Here is a 13,573-nt window from a genome sequence, read left to right as displayed (position 1 = left end):
CAGCGCGTTCCGCAGGCGGCGGCGTCCAGCGCCGGGCGGCGGCGCCCAGGGACGCCCGGGGCCGTGCTCGGCCGCCGCCTGCTGCCGCGGGTCATCCTTGCAAGCCTGCCGCCCCCCACTTCTCCCACTCCTAATCTGGATGGGAAGTTGGGGAAAATGGACAGGGTCGTGTTGGGGTGGACCGCTGTCTTCTGCTTAACAGGTAAGAGTCGTTTGCCACAGCGACGAATAACTAACTTTAGATGGATTCCCACAGAGGAGGTAATTCCACTCCACCTTAAAAAATAAATTTTTTCTTATTTTTTGACTCTGTTAAAACTGCTTAGCCGGCTGCTGGAGAGTGAGTGTGTATGTGTGTGTGTGTGTGTGTGTGTGTGTGTGTGTGTGTGTGTGTGTGTGTGTGTTAGGTTACGATGGTGGGATGGTGGGGGAAACAGCAGGGGAGAAGCCGGGTTCCAAATGAACTGGATGGAGATGCAGGTGTTTGACTCACTGGCTCTATGAGGTTGTTCTTAGGCTGTGGATTTCTTCTCCAGACAACGGTTCTTCCTTGGTCTTTCCCGAGTTTTTAAGGCTCTGAGTCCTAGGCAATGCCAGGGAAAAGCTCAGAGGGGGCTTTTTCATTAAGAGGATTCATTTTCTGGAGGCAGGGGCAGGAGAGTGTCTCCCCAGTTCCTTCTCTAGAAAAGGAAGAGACCCGGGGGCATTCTCTTTGCCTCCTTGGGTACTGAGGAGGGTGTATTGGCATGGAGATGCTGGACAGGCTTGATTGGCCCTGGAATTCAGGGCCTACTCAGTCACTTCATCCATTTGGAGATGGTTAAAGATCTTTTAACAGACCAACTCCCCTGCCCCCAGTGAAGATAATTTGAGGGTGCCTTTGCTGGCCCCCTCTCCCTTTTATGAACTTTCTTCCCATCTTCTGGTGCTGGGAGAGGTCCTTGTTTGTAAAACCTTGTCCAATGGGATGATTCTGGAGTAAAGAACAAGTGGCCCCTGGGTGGCCACCTTTGAGAGATTCACATAGCAGCCCTGCTGAAGGCTGATGCTTTGAAGGAGGGTTTGGATGGCCTGGCCTGGGTCAGAGGCTACCATTCAAAGCCAGATGAAGACAGAGTGATGGAGGAAACAGAACAGGGTGTCAGAAAGGTCATGAGGTCCGGATGGGGGCAAATGATAGGAGAAAAGAGCAAGTAGCAGGAAAAGGAGCAAAATTTTGTCTCCTCTGGGGGTACCCATTGGATCTGGTAAAAAAATCATCACCAGGAAAATACGAAGCAGCTCAAAATATCCAAAAGCAAGTCACTGAAAGAAGGCAAGACACATTTAAGAAAGAAAGGCAAATGCCCCTACTTTAGCTTCAGAATGAAATTATCAATTGAGTTTTTTCCCTCTTGCAAATGAAAGGCCCTGACACTGCTCTAGCCCTCAGCTGGGTTGAGGCTGGGGAGGGGAGGTGGGGAGGGCACCCTCAGCAGAGTTAGCCTCTTATCTTGGCTGCTCTGAGTTCCTCCTACATTATTCAAATATGAATCATCTAATTCCAGGCTTTGGCTGATCCATGCTTCCCCCTCTTCTGGCCTCCTGGTGCCTTCCACTGCCACCCTCACTCATTCCAACTCCTTGAGTTGCTTCTTCTCAGTTGTTATCTTTAAGGGGAACTTGGGTCTGCAGCCTGTATTGTGGCTTCCCTGAAGTCAGCCAGGCACCTCAGGAGGGGGTCCATGAGTCAGAGGTGCTTTTCTGGACCCTCCTCCCCTACAGGATCTGCCCAAGAGTGGGAAAAGAACATATGGCCTCTCTAGATGGCTAACAGCTTCTTATAAAATGGAATCCTATTAGTGGAGGGGCCACAGGAAATCTACTTCAGCCCCCTGGTTTATAGAAAGGGGTACAGAGAAACAATATGCCTGTTTGTGGCTGGGCCTGCATCTCAGTCCTCCTAGACCACAGCCAGACCTATTTGTATCTGCTCCATCTACCTTGCTGGCTTCTGGTAGGAGAGTGTGTTGCTTTATATTTGTTTGGAGGGAGGTGATGCTTTGTCTGTGCCTTGTGTACCTGGAGAGCTGTCTCTGCCTGGAAACAGGCAACAGGTTACTTATCAGGACCATCTCAGCTGTCAGACAGTGGGGGTGATCTGACTCCTGTAAATAGCGTTGACCACCCCCTGACATCTCCTTATCCCCTTGCTGCTGTCAGATGCACCGATGGACAAGGTGCCTCTCAACCCAGGCAAAGTAGAGGAGCTAACAATGGCCGCCGGGGAAGGGGCTGGGAGGAGAGAGAAGCAGTCAAGGGTGAGAGGGATTCAGGCTCATTCCTCACACAGAAACCATATGAGGAAAGGCAGGAAATTTTAGTCCCGCCCAATCAATGAATTCTCTCTTGAGAGGTGATAGAAAGGGAGGGAGAAAGGAAAAAGATTAAAAATGAGACAGTGTGCCAAGAAAAACCATATCCATTCTCTCTCTCCCCTCTCTCCCCCTCCCATGCTCCCTCAATCCTCCCTTGTTTTGCTTTAATGCAGGCTGAGCAATTTCTAATCAACACTTCATTTTTTTCCTCCCTCAGGCTGTGGCGGTTCCCTCCTTGTCTTTCACTGCTAAAATCCAGTATTTCTTCCTGCTATATATTTAGCCTCCTGATTTCTCATTGTGATGCTACTTCCCGCAATAGATTGGTTTTGTTGTTGTTGTTGTTATTGTTGTTGTTGTTGTTGTTTTTGTTATTGTTTGAACAAAACAAAATGCTTACCAGCTGTTATTTTAGCAACAGGTGCCCTCTAGCCTGAGACCTGAAGGAGGGCTCATTCAGTCTTTGTTCCTGAGTGCTGGTGACGTTTCATCTTCCCTGGCAGCGGAGGCTGTGAGAAACATCGTGTTGCCACTCTGGGAATCCACTCCCTTAGCTAGCTATGGGTTTCCTAGAGACTCTTTTGGGTGTCTCCGTGATGAAGACTGCACACTCCCTCAGCATTTCTTTTGGCACTCTTTCACTCATCTATTTATCTGCCCAGTCTTTAGGCATGTGCACAAGTCCTGTGATTTCTAAGCATGATGATAGGTGCTGAGAAGAAAGCACCAAAAGACATAATCCTTACCCTCAAAGCGTTGCCAGTCTAGTCAGTGATTCAAACTAGCATTTGGGTCATTTGTTATGGTGGATGATGGTTCCCTAAGACCCATATCAGTGCTATATAGCACATAGAAAAGACATACTCAATCCAAGCCAACTCTGAGATTAAGTCCCCAAAGAGGTGACAGCTGAATTGAGACTTAGATACACAGTTAGTGAGTTGCTATCATGTCCCGGGAATTCTGCTAAGATTAGTAAGATGCATAAGATACAGCCACTGACTTTAAGGAGAACAGTCTGAAGGCAGAGACACTGGTTGTAGAACTGTAGACCTCAGGATAAGCATTGTACATTTTCCCTAAGTGTTATGGGGTGCCTCAAAAAGACTCCTAACCCAACCTGGAGGAGGCTCCAGGAGGTACTGATAACATAGCTGTTATCTAGGCCACTTTACATTCAGGTAACCCATCTGATAACCATGTAAGGATAGTGAATATGGAGAATTAGTGTTATTAATCCTGGGAAAGGAAGACTCACTTTTAGAGCTACCTCAACTTCCTTTAACCCCTTTATGTTCTATATAGGCCTTATGATCTCTCCCTCTTCTACCTTCCTTCATAGAAGTAATGTTTATACCAAAACTTCTTTCAGCACCTTTATCACAGAGGTCCCCGCACTCACCATCCCCTAATCTGAATGCTTCTCTCTGGACTAGAAGAAGGTAACTGTTTTAGCACCATCTATAGTTTGGACATAGTGAGTCTGCTGAGTGGCTGATTTATACAGACTTATACAGTATCAGTGCTACTAGTCTTAGTGTAAGCACTATGCTATTATGTAATAGTAGTCTTACTGTAAGTATTCAGTGCTTTGTCTAATGTTAGTAGTATTAGTATTGGAACTTTGTTAGTGGAAGATCCCTGACCTGAGAGTTGAAGTTTGGGTTCCAGCACTAGCTCTTCCATAAACAGCTGTGTAGCCATGGGCAGGTCTTATAGTCTATTGAATGAGATGATTTCTAAGGTTACCTTTAGCTATATGATTCTATAAGTATGAACTTTTCTCCATTTAATTTTGAGGACCTGGATATCAAAGCTCAAGAATGGCAGGTTCAATTTCATCCTTTCATAATTTGCCCAATGAAGGAAACTGAGGTTACCTTTTCATTCTAATTAATGATTAGGATGAAAAATAACAGCTAGGAAGGGAGATCTCTCTGGGTTCTCCCTGAACAATTCTGTGTGGTTGCCCTGTAGTCCCATAGAGAGAAGCGAATATTTGGACCAGATGGGCTGAATCCTCCTCCAGCCAACATGGCCCTAGAATATCCCTTCACTCCTCAGGGCTCACTTCCGTTTTCACTCCTTTTAGCACTTTATCCTTCCTTTTCTTCAACCAATACTATAAAGAAAGGTAATGGTGTGTGGTGGTTGTCCTTCTTATTTTTACCGCAATGTTTTTCTCTGTGTTGGCCTTCTTACACGTTATACCATTTGATCCTTCTAAGTAAGGCTTGTTATTACTTACTTATACTCAAGAAGATCAAGGCTTAAAGGAAATAAGGGGCTTATCTAAGCCCTTAAACACCCCATGGTGTTTTATTGATTAAAAGCATAAGATAGCATGTCACTACTTTAACATGATTTGGCTGTTTCAAGAGTCAGAATCCAAGGGAATCATTCTATTCTGATTAAAGTGGATCAAATTAGAACTCTTGACTTAGGTGAATGTACATGATGTCTACTGTGGGATATTGGATGTTGAGGCATAGAGTTCATAAAATTCAGGGAAATCATACAGGGAAAAGTGAAAAAGATTAGCAGTTAGTTTTCCCTAGTTAAAGCCCAAGGTATATTGGGGAGTGGGGTAGACAGGGGCTACTCCTGCAAGTCAAAGGTGGGTAGAGGCTGTGTCCCAGGGACAGAGCAGACACTGCTGAATATTTGGGACTAGGGGTTAATGCTGTGCACCCAGGAGCCATGCAAGATGTCACCGAGCTATATAAACACTTAAAATCTTGATTTTTGCGATACTGTTTTTGGCTCTCAGAAAATGAAAGAAGACTTTTGGATGACTAGAGTTCTTTATGGGCCAAGAAACAAGAAAGAACTCAGAAGAACATGCCGCTTCCTCTGTTCTCTTTCAGTGTCTGGAGGCTACAGGAAGTGGTGCTCTAAATGAAGAGCAGGACCCTCATAGTCAACAGGGATCCTGACTCCTGCTGAAACAGCAGGATCCTCACGCCTGGCCTTAAGCTTGCCAAGAGGCAGATACAGCAGCAGAAGCAGGGCAGAGGCAGTAGTGTGTTTGTGTTGGGGGGTGGGGGTGGGGGTGGTTAGGCTCTCCAACTGACCTGGATATGAATGCCAGCTTAATATTTTACCTCATTTCCTTTGGCTTTAAAATGAAAAGCTAACCACCTCATAGTGCTGGTGTGATAAATAAGAAGAGATCATGTAAAACTCTTAGACCAGTGGCACATAGTAATAATTCAGTCCTTATTATGAACCCAAACCAGGTGTATTCATCAACATTTTGGTACATCATCAAAAAATAAATTTAAATAGCTCACAATAGCTTATTTCTTGATCATATCACATAATAGCTACAGTCAGCTATGGGTAGCTGAATGCTGGCTAGGCTTGGTAGACTTGATTCAGTATCAATTGCCTTCATATTCCAATGTGCAGGATAAAGGAGCAGACATTATCTGGCCATGCTGTTCTCATGGTAGAGGGAAAATGCTTGGGGGGTTATGGGGGAGTGTACAGAGCCAAATCACACAAGTGCCTTTAAAACTTCTACTTGGACGTGTCTTATGACATATCTGCTGATATTATATTAGGCAAAGGAAATCATGTGGCTCAGCATATCATCATCTGTAGTATGTTAAGTATAGAGCCCGTAGAGACCGATGCAAGGTTGGGGAGGGAACAAACAATGCAGTCAATCAGCTGGACTAAATCATTTAACAACTGTAATCTAGTTCTATGTAGCAGAATCTTTAGAAGTCTGCAAAATGGAAGGTGCTGTTAACAAAAGATCCAGATGACTGAATAGGACATTCTCAGGCAATGAGATATGATTCTGTGGGGTTCTGTGATTGCATTAAGAACAGGAAGCTTTTAGAGACAGTGATACTTGAGGAAGTCCTGAAGAATAGGTAGGAGTTAGCAAGGAAAAGTGTGGTGGGGAGAGGAAAACTTGCAGAGGGAAAAGGCTGTGTAAAGACCGAAAATCAAGGGAAGACATGATATTTTCTGAGAACTATAAATATTTACTCATGGTTGAAGCATTTAGTGCTGCAGAAGAAAAGGAAAGAGAAGCCCTGTTGTGTTCCGAAGGCTAGAGAGCATCTAAAGAGTCCGAGCCAGAGGAGTGCCATGATCAGGTGTGCACTTTAAAACCATCACTTGTGCTCAAGGTGGAGAGTAAGTTAGATGTGGGCAAGATTTGCAGCAGTGAGAGAAGACGTGGTGGGACCCTGAGCCTACATGGTACAGTGGAATTGAGAGCTGTGGACAGACTTGACAGGATGGAAGCAGGACTGATTGGATGCAGAGGTAGAAGGAGAAAGAATGCCAGAGATGGCCCCAGATTTCTAGCAATATCATTCATGGACTTGAATTAATACAAGTAGAAAAACACATAAGGGAGGAGGAAGATGAAAAATCTCCCTTCCTCCCTGTCTCTTCATTAAATTATAGTCTAGAAATATCTAGAGATCCTAAAACATAGTATCTTAGTTACTTTACACATTGCTAAGACAAAGTACCTGACATAAACAATTGAAGGAAGGAAAAGCTTAGTGTGGCTCCTAGTTCAAGGATACAATCCTTCATGGCAGGAAGTCTGAGGCACTGATCACATTGTATCTGCAGTCAGGAAGCAGAGGGAGATGAATCCTTGTGCTCAACTTGCTTTCTCCTTTTGATTCAGTCTGGTACCCCAGCCCATGGCATGGTACTTTTCACATTTAGGGTGGGTCTTCCCACCTCAATTCACTTCATCTAAGTAATCTCTCACAGACATGCCCAGAGTCTTGTCTCCTTGGTAATTCTCAATCCTATCAATTTGACAATATTTACTAACCATCACACATAGTAACTGATAATAATGCAATTTCTTTCTCTTTCCCATTACTGTTCAGATCTGTGGAGCTAGGTCTACCGTTCCCAACCTGTGGCTCTCAGTCATAGGCATTTCTCAGCAAGAGGAACAAGGAAAGCAGAGTTGAAGGCAATCAGCTTGCTTGGAGAGAGGTACCCCAGAAGTTGTGTATATTACTTCTCACAGACCTTTGTCCTGAACATAGTCACATGACCACAACTAGCTGTAAGAGAAACCAGAAAATGTAGTTCTTGGATGGTTTTTCTAGTCACATTAAAATCTAGGATGTTTGATTTCTAAAAGGGAGGGAAAACTCATCTTTAGCAGGATGAGTTTGAGGTGTTTGCATAACTGAGATAGAGAGCAAAGTTGCATATGTGGGTCTGGAGCTCAGGGGAAATATCTAGACAGGAAATATAGATAACACGTTAATAAAGGTTAATAGGAACATTCTTATAGGTATTTTCCCCTGTCTAAATGACTGAAGTCTGGTATACCTGGATGAACCAAGATGGTATCTAATGTTCTTCCACACTGCAAGATAAAGACTGACCCTTTTTTTTAGCACTGCTTTGGTCCCATTAGAACAGCATGTAAGCCAGCTAGACATCCACCCATGAACTCATACCAGATCTGTAGAAGATGAAACAAATCAGATAGAAAGATGTGTGTCTGGCTTTTGTCTACACAGTGATGGCAGAGAATGAGAAAGCATGACCCAGCTAGAGGTATAGGAAATACACTTAATGAATGAGCTCTGTGTGCACAAGCTTTAAAGTTTTGGGCAGCAAATAATAACTAGGCCGTAAGCAAAGCCCACCTGGGTGAGGACAGCACTGGCATTTACCACAGTCCTATCTGAAATGGGGATGTATTTTGTTGCCTTTTGTGATTCTTAGAGAGAAAACATTTAAGAATGCTATCATGTTTTTTATTCTTCTAATCTCCAAATGCTCCATCTGGTTACTCCACTTGTAATGTAGATTAAAGACTCAGGTATTGAGGAAGTAAAGAGGTCACACTGATTCTAGCCAATTTAGGCAGGGAAGAAATTTATTGGAAGAAAGGTGATTAATTCAAGGAGTCAATGGGAAAGTTGGAGAACAAAGCTCAGAATATAGATAAGTACTAAGGTAATATCTACATCATTAATAAAGACTTTTTATTTTTTAATCTTATTGATCAAGAAGATGGTTTCTGTTTCTAAAAGAAAAATTTCAAGCTACACTTTCTTTGTCTCTAACCCTTTAACCTGGAGGTTAATATTTGCCAAAATGCTTTGCGTACATCCTTAACATTAAAGGATATACCACTTTTCTTTACTTGGCTGGGCTGTGGACTAATCCTACTGAAGACATGTGCACACCTTCTGCTAATTTTTTACACTTAGGAACCCTGTCCATTAGTTGTCACTAAAAAAGTATCTTGGGAAATCGGGACATGTTAAAATGTTAAAACAAAAGATGAATTTCTTAAGACTTCACTTTAAGGCAGCAGAAGGAAGATTTGTATTGTCATAGTGAATAAAGACATATCTTGGTAGTCTGCAAGGTACACTTGAAGAGTGGGAAATTTGTTGAATTCTGCTTTGGAGACTTAAAGAGTTAAGGGGTGGGTAAGCATTATACAACACTTCTAAAGATGCTTGTCTCCAAGGATAATTTTCTGTGACCTTTGGTAGCAATCTTTGTTTCTCTAAAATGGGGGTGTGCTTTGTAGATCTGCCTCTCAGAGATGCTGGCAGGAATAGCTTACAACAAGTGGGGGGGGGGATTGCTAAAATAAGAACAGCTTTGCCTTAGAGCCTGCTTTTGTTATTCTCATAAGAACACAGTTTGTCACTGCTCATGAGAATTGGAATAGGACCTTATTTTGCTGGCATTGCCTGTGCTTGGAGCTGACCTTCCCTAGTCTGATGATAAGCTGGCGGCAGGGCTGATGCTCTGAGCTGTCAGTAGTCACTCTACTTTCTGGCTGCTTCCTAGCTGTTGGTCAGAATTCATGCACTGCACTGAGGTCTACCTGCTAAGAAAAACTACTCAGACTCAAAGGTTCATGTGTTCATTCACTTGATGATTCATATCACATTTTTTCTGGACTTCAGCTAGAATCTATACAGCTTTGCTGTGTATTAAGGATATAGACTCAACCAAATCCTGGCCCCTATTCTCAAGGACTTTTTATTAAAAAATTATATTAAATTTATCAAGAGCTGGAACTTGTCTTTTCTCTCTGTTGCCAGAACTTAGCACGTGTTTTAAAATATACTCAAGGGCAACTTTTCTGGAAAGCAAGGGACAAAATACATAACAGAATAGCATGATAGTCTAAGAGTGATGACTCTTTCCTCTGCAAATGTAGACAACTTCCTACAATCTTCAGTAGGTGTAGACTTCTTTCAGCGATGGATTATTGAACTCTTTTAGGAGGTCAGGTCTTTACAAATGAGCTCAATGCCACGTACTCCCTTGCTTCACTTCACTTCTTTTCTGCCTTTTGCTCTCCTCTAAGCTGCCGCTCTTTAGTTTTCTAGAATGCTTACTTTAGTTTGAAGGATGGAGGATGCATTTTCTGAACCTCTAAATTTTTTTTCTCTTTTGAGCCCTAGTAATAGTTTTGTTTAATTCTACAATGACAGCATGGCATACAACCTTAACTTTTGTGCTACATAATTATAGTCAAAATTTTATGTATTTTTGTTTATGATTACACAGTCATTATAAATGTTTAGTACCAAACATTTAAGGTTTTACACTTAAAAGTAAAATCTGTAAAACCCAAGACACTAGACCACAACCAATATTAAGATTCTTATGAGAAAAAAAATTATGTGTCAGGGAGAGAAGCTAATAGGAATCTTGCTTCCAACCAAGGCATACCTGAACCAATCAATCTGAAAACAACACCAGAACTCAAAACCTTCCAGACAGGAAGTAAACAATACATATATATCTTTAAATTTTTTTCATAATTGAAGTTCTTCATATTTACAAAAATGAACTTTACTCCAGGAACCTCTAAAATTTTAAAATGAGCTTCAAAGCTCAAGTTCCTTAAGAACTGAACTCAGTGCCTGAACTCAGAATGCCAGCCTTCCCACTGAGTGGTTGTACTTGCTCCTATGTATGCAATACTCCTCCTCAGTGCTTCTCTTTGACTCCAGGAACACCTTTCGACTGTCGTGTGGAAAATAACATATTTAGAGACAAAGGATGAGAAATACAGAACTATGCATAGGACCAATCATGGACAAGATCTTATACGTGATACCAAGGCATGACTGGGATTTTATCTTGCAGAGAATGGGAATAAATAAGGTGACTTTAAAGCAAGAAACTGAAATGGTTGGATGATAATGTGTTTTAAAAAGAATATTTTAGAAAAAAATGTAGAAAGTGGATTGGGGTAGAAGTAGGGAGACCACTTAGGAGACTAATCTAATACCCAGTCATCAGTGATACTTATATAAAGAAAGGGATGGCTAAGAACTTTGGAGTCAGTTATCCTGGGTTTCAACCTGGCTGTCACCCACTACCATGATATGTTAGCAGGGTATATGCATTCTCTGAGTACCAGTTTTTCAAATGTAAAGTGGATTTTACAATAATTTTTATTTTATGGGCTTTTTGAAAGAATTCAGTAAGCTGCTATAGGAAAGGTGCTTAATGTAATCTCTGACGCATAGTGTTTTACAACTATTATCTAGTAGGAGGAAATAGAAACCTGATTTGAAAGTTATGGTACAAATAGAGAAAGATCAAGTTTGAGAGATAATTAGACTTAGTGACCAACTGAATGGGGTCAATGATAGAGAAAAAATATCACCAAGGTTTAAGTTTTTGCCTAAGGTGTATTAGTTACTTTTGCCCCACTGTGACCACAGTTCCTGATAGAAATATCTTAAATGAAGATAATAAAGATTTATTTTGGCTCATAGGTTCAGGGGGTTTCAATCCACCATGGTAGGGAAGGCATGACAGCTTTGGTCATGGTAATGGGAACATTATGATGAAGGCTGTTCGCATCAAAGAAGATCAGGAAACAGAAAGATAAGATATGGGCAGGGATAAAATACCTTGAAAGATCCAACCCCAGTGACCAGCTAGGCTCCATCTCCCAAAGTTTCCATGGCCTCCCAAAATAGTGCCATCAGCTAGAGGCCAAATTCAGACACATAGGCCTGTGGAGGGACGTTTCAGATTCAAACCATCACTTGGGGCAATAGGATAAGTAGAATACTGACTAATGTAGAACACCGTCCACTGAGTATAACAGCCATGACCATCTTCATCCGAGAAACTGTGACGACCCAGGAGAGACCCTCATTATTTGACCTGTTGACACTTCTTCATAAAGGAGGGTTGAGGAGGGTCATCAGATCCTCACCTAAGATGTCAGCCACACCATTGCATGCAGTCTCCTGGTCTCGTGGTCTTGTAGTCTTGGGAGGTGCTAGAGTATATAGTGTGGAAGGTCAACTGAAGGGCAGACTTGATCTATGTATCTATGGGAAAATCATCATACATTCTGGGGTAAAGTTTTTTGGTGATGCAGCTTGTTTTGGCCTGGGAAGTAACCTGCCACCCATTCTCTGTAAGCAAGCCAAAAAACTCATTGGTTTATCAAGTTGGACTTTGATAGAATTGTGCTTTGGTTGTTAATGGTGCCTTATCTGGGCTAAGTTGATGTTTGCTTGTGTTTCCTCGGGAAAAAGTGTAGTCAACACTGAAAAAATAATCAATGATAGAGAAAAAGATGTAAGTAAGAATTGAATTAGGGAGAGAGGAGATGGCAAAGTTTACACGTGTTTTAAGTTGAAGTATTTGTTCAACAGGCAGGTGAGGCTTAAGATTTGAAGGTCTAAAACAGTTAGTTAGACCCATGGGAGTAAATACAATTTCTTAGATCAAATACATGTTCAAAAAACAAAGAGGTTCAAGAACTTTAATGTACTGACCTTTCATTCAAAATTGTAAGTTATGTATTCCTGTTACCCTGTATAGATTCCAACATAAGAAGTATTAAGCTTTAGGCATCTAACAAAGGGTAGGATGGAAAAAAATCCTAAGCAGTAGGATCCCAGCTCAGGACACTAATCTAGTTTCAGGGCAAAGCTCTTGGAAAGGGAGCCAGAGGTTACGTATTTTATTTGGATGTCCCCAATTCACACCTCAACCTCCATAAAGAACTGGAAAATCTCGCCCCACCCCAACTAGCTCCCATTTATGAAGAGCTTTGAGTAGGAGTGGAGAGCCTATGAGAGGTATTCCTTGAATGTGGATGAATAGCAGCATCACAGTTTCAGATCTGGCTCAGTTATGCATGAGGAGTATAGGAAACTACATTGAGCCCTTAGGAGAAGAGGCTGCTATCTGGGTCCTGAAAAAGCATGTTAAAATTCAGGGCAGAGCAACCAGATTGTAAACTAGTATGCCAAAGTAGGAATGGTCTCTATGAGACAAATAAAGGAGGTAGACATATGTGGGTACAAGGTCCATTCTCTCATCCAGAACTTAGGGCTAGGGCCAGAAGAGCAGTTCCACACCATACATATGGATGTATGGTGAACATGGTCAGGGAAGCTTCAGAAATTGAGCGGTACTCATCTTACCATTGAAAACCTATGGAATTGAGGAAGGTACTGCCATTTTTAGCTAAATCTTAACTTTTGTGGTCCTCAAAAATCTAATAAATTGACACTTGGAAATCCTGGTCCTATCCTCTCTAGCTATTTAGCTCTGTCTTCAGTATAGAGTCCTGTTGCACCTGTATATGCATCTGTGCTTGTGCAGTGTGCATAGATGCACACACACACACACATGCACATACACACACACACACACACTGTCTCTTCTGACTTCTAAGAAATGCACAAGTGAAATGATAAGCACACCCAGATCCTGTCACTGTGGAACTACTAATGACATATTCTAGCATTCTTGTCCATTTTCTGCCCATTCTTTCTTGTTAATGCTCAGTATCTCACATCTGGAAACTGTGCTTGCCTAGTTTGGGGTCCATAGTGTCAAAGAAGTCAACAGACTGTAATAGTCACAGCAACAAAAGCAGCAATTGCATATCTTGAGTGCTTATCAACTATTACCCTAAGTATTTAGAAAAAGATGTCATTCAACCCTCAAAATTGTTCATAAGGTTATTACTATTATTTTGGTTTTACTTATGAGGAACCTGAAACTCAAAAGTTGAGTAATTTGCCTAAGGTCATGTAGCAAGATTCTAATTTACGACTCACTCCAAAATCCATGCCTTTAACTAGTGTGTAAAAAGGCAAATGTGTCTAAAAATGCATTCCTTATTCTTTGGAGCATGAATTGTGTGTGTGTGTGTGTGTGTGTGTGTGTGTGTGTGTCTGTGTGTGTGTGTG

The 13,573-nt window shown here is 42.0% G+C and overlaps 1 protein-coding gene across 4 annotated transcripts in view; it reads left to right on the top strand.

Moving 5' to 3' along the window:
• Nucleotides 1–6: 6 nt before the first annotated feature.
• Ildr2 (immunoglobulin like domain containing receptor 2) overlaps nucleotides 7–13,573 on the top strand; it is a 66,853-nt gene continuing 53,286 nt past the window's right edge. For 3 of the 4 annotated variants that reach the window (XM_008848249.3, XM_008848246.3, XM_008848245.3), the window contains exon 1: nucleotides 7–202. In XM_008848249.3, coding sequence (XP_008846471.1) covers nucleotides 157–202 — 46 coding nt within the window. In that variant the 5' untranslated portion in view covers nucleotides 7–156. The remainder of the gene's footprint in view (nucleotides 203–13,573) is intronic. The other variant, XM_029553606.1, reaches the window with a different exon arrangement.

Source organism: Nannospalax galili, unplaced genomic scaffold (genome assembly GCF_000622305.1).
Source record: "Nannospalax galili isolate Female #2095 unplaced genomic scaffold, S.galili_v1.0 scaffold383, whole genome shotgun sequence".
In the NCBI taxonomy this organism is placed as follows: Eukaryota; Metazoa; Chordata; class Mammalia; order Rodentia; family Spalacidae; genus Nannospalax; species Nannospalax galili.
Note: the sequence above shows the minus strand (reverse complement) of the source record. Positions and strands in the feature narration are given on the sequence as shown.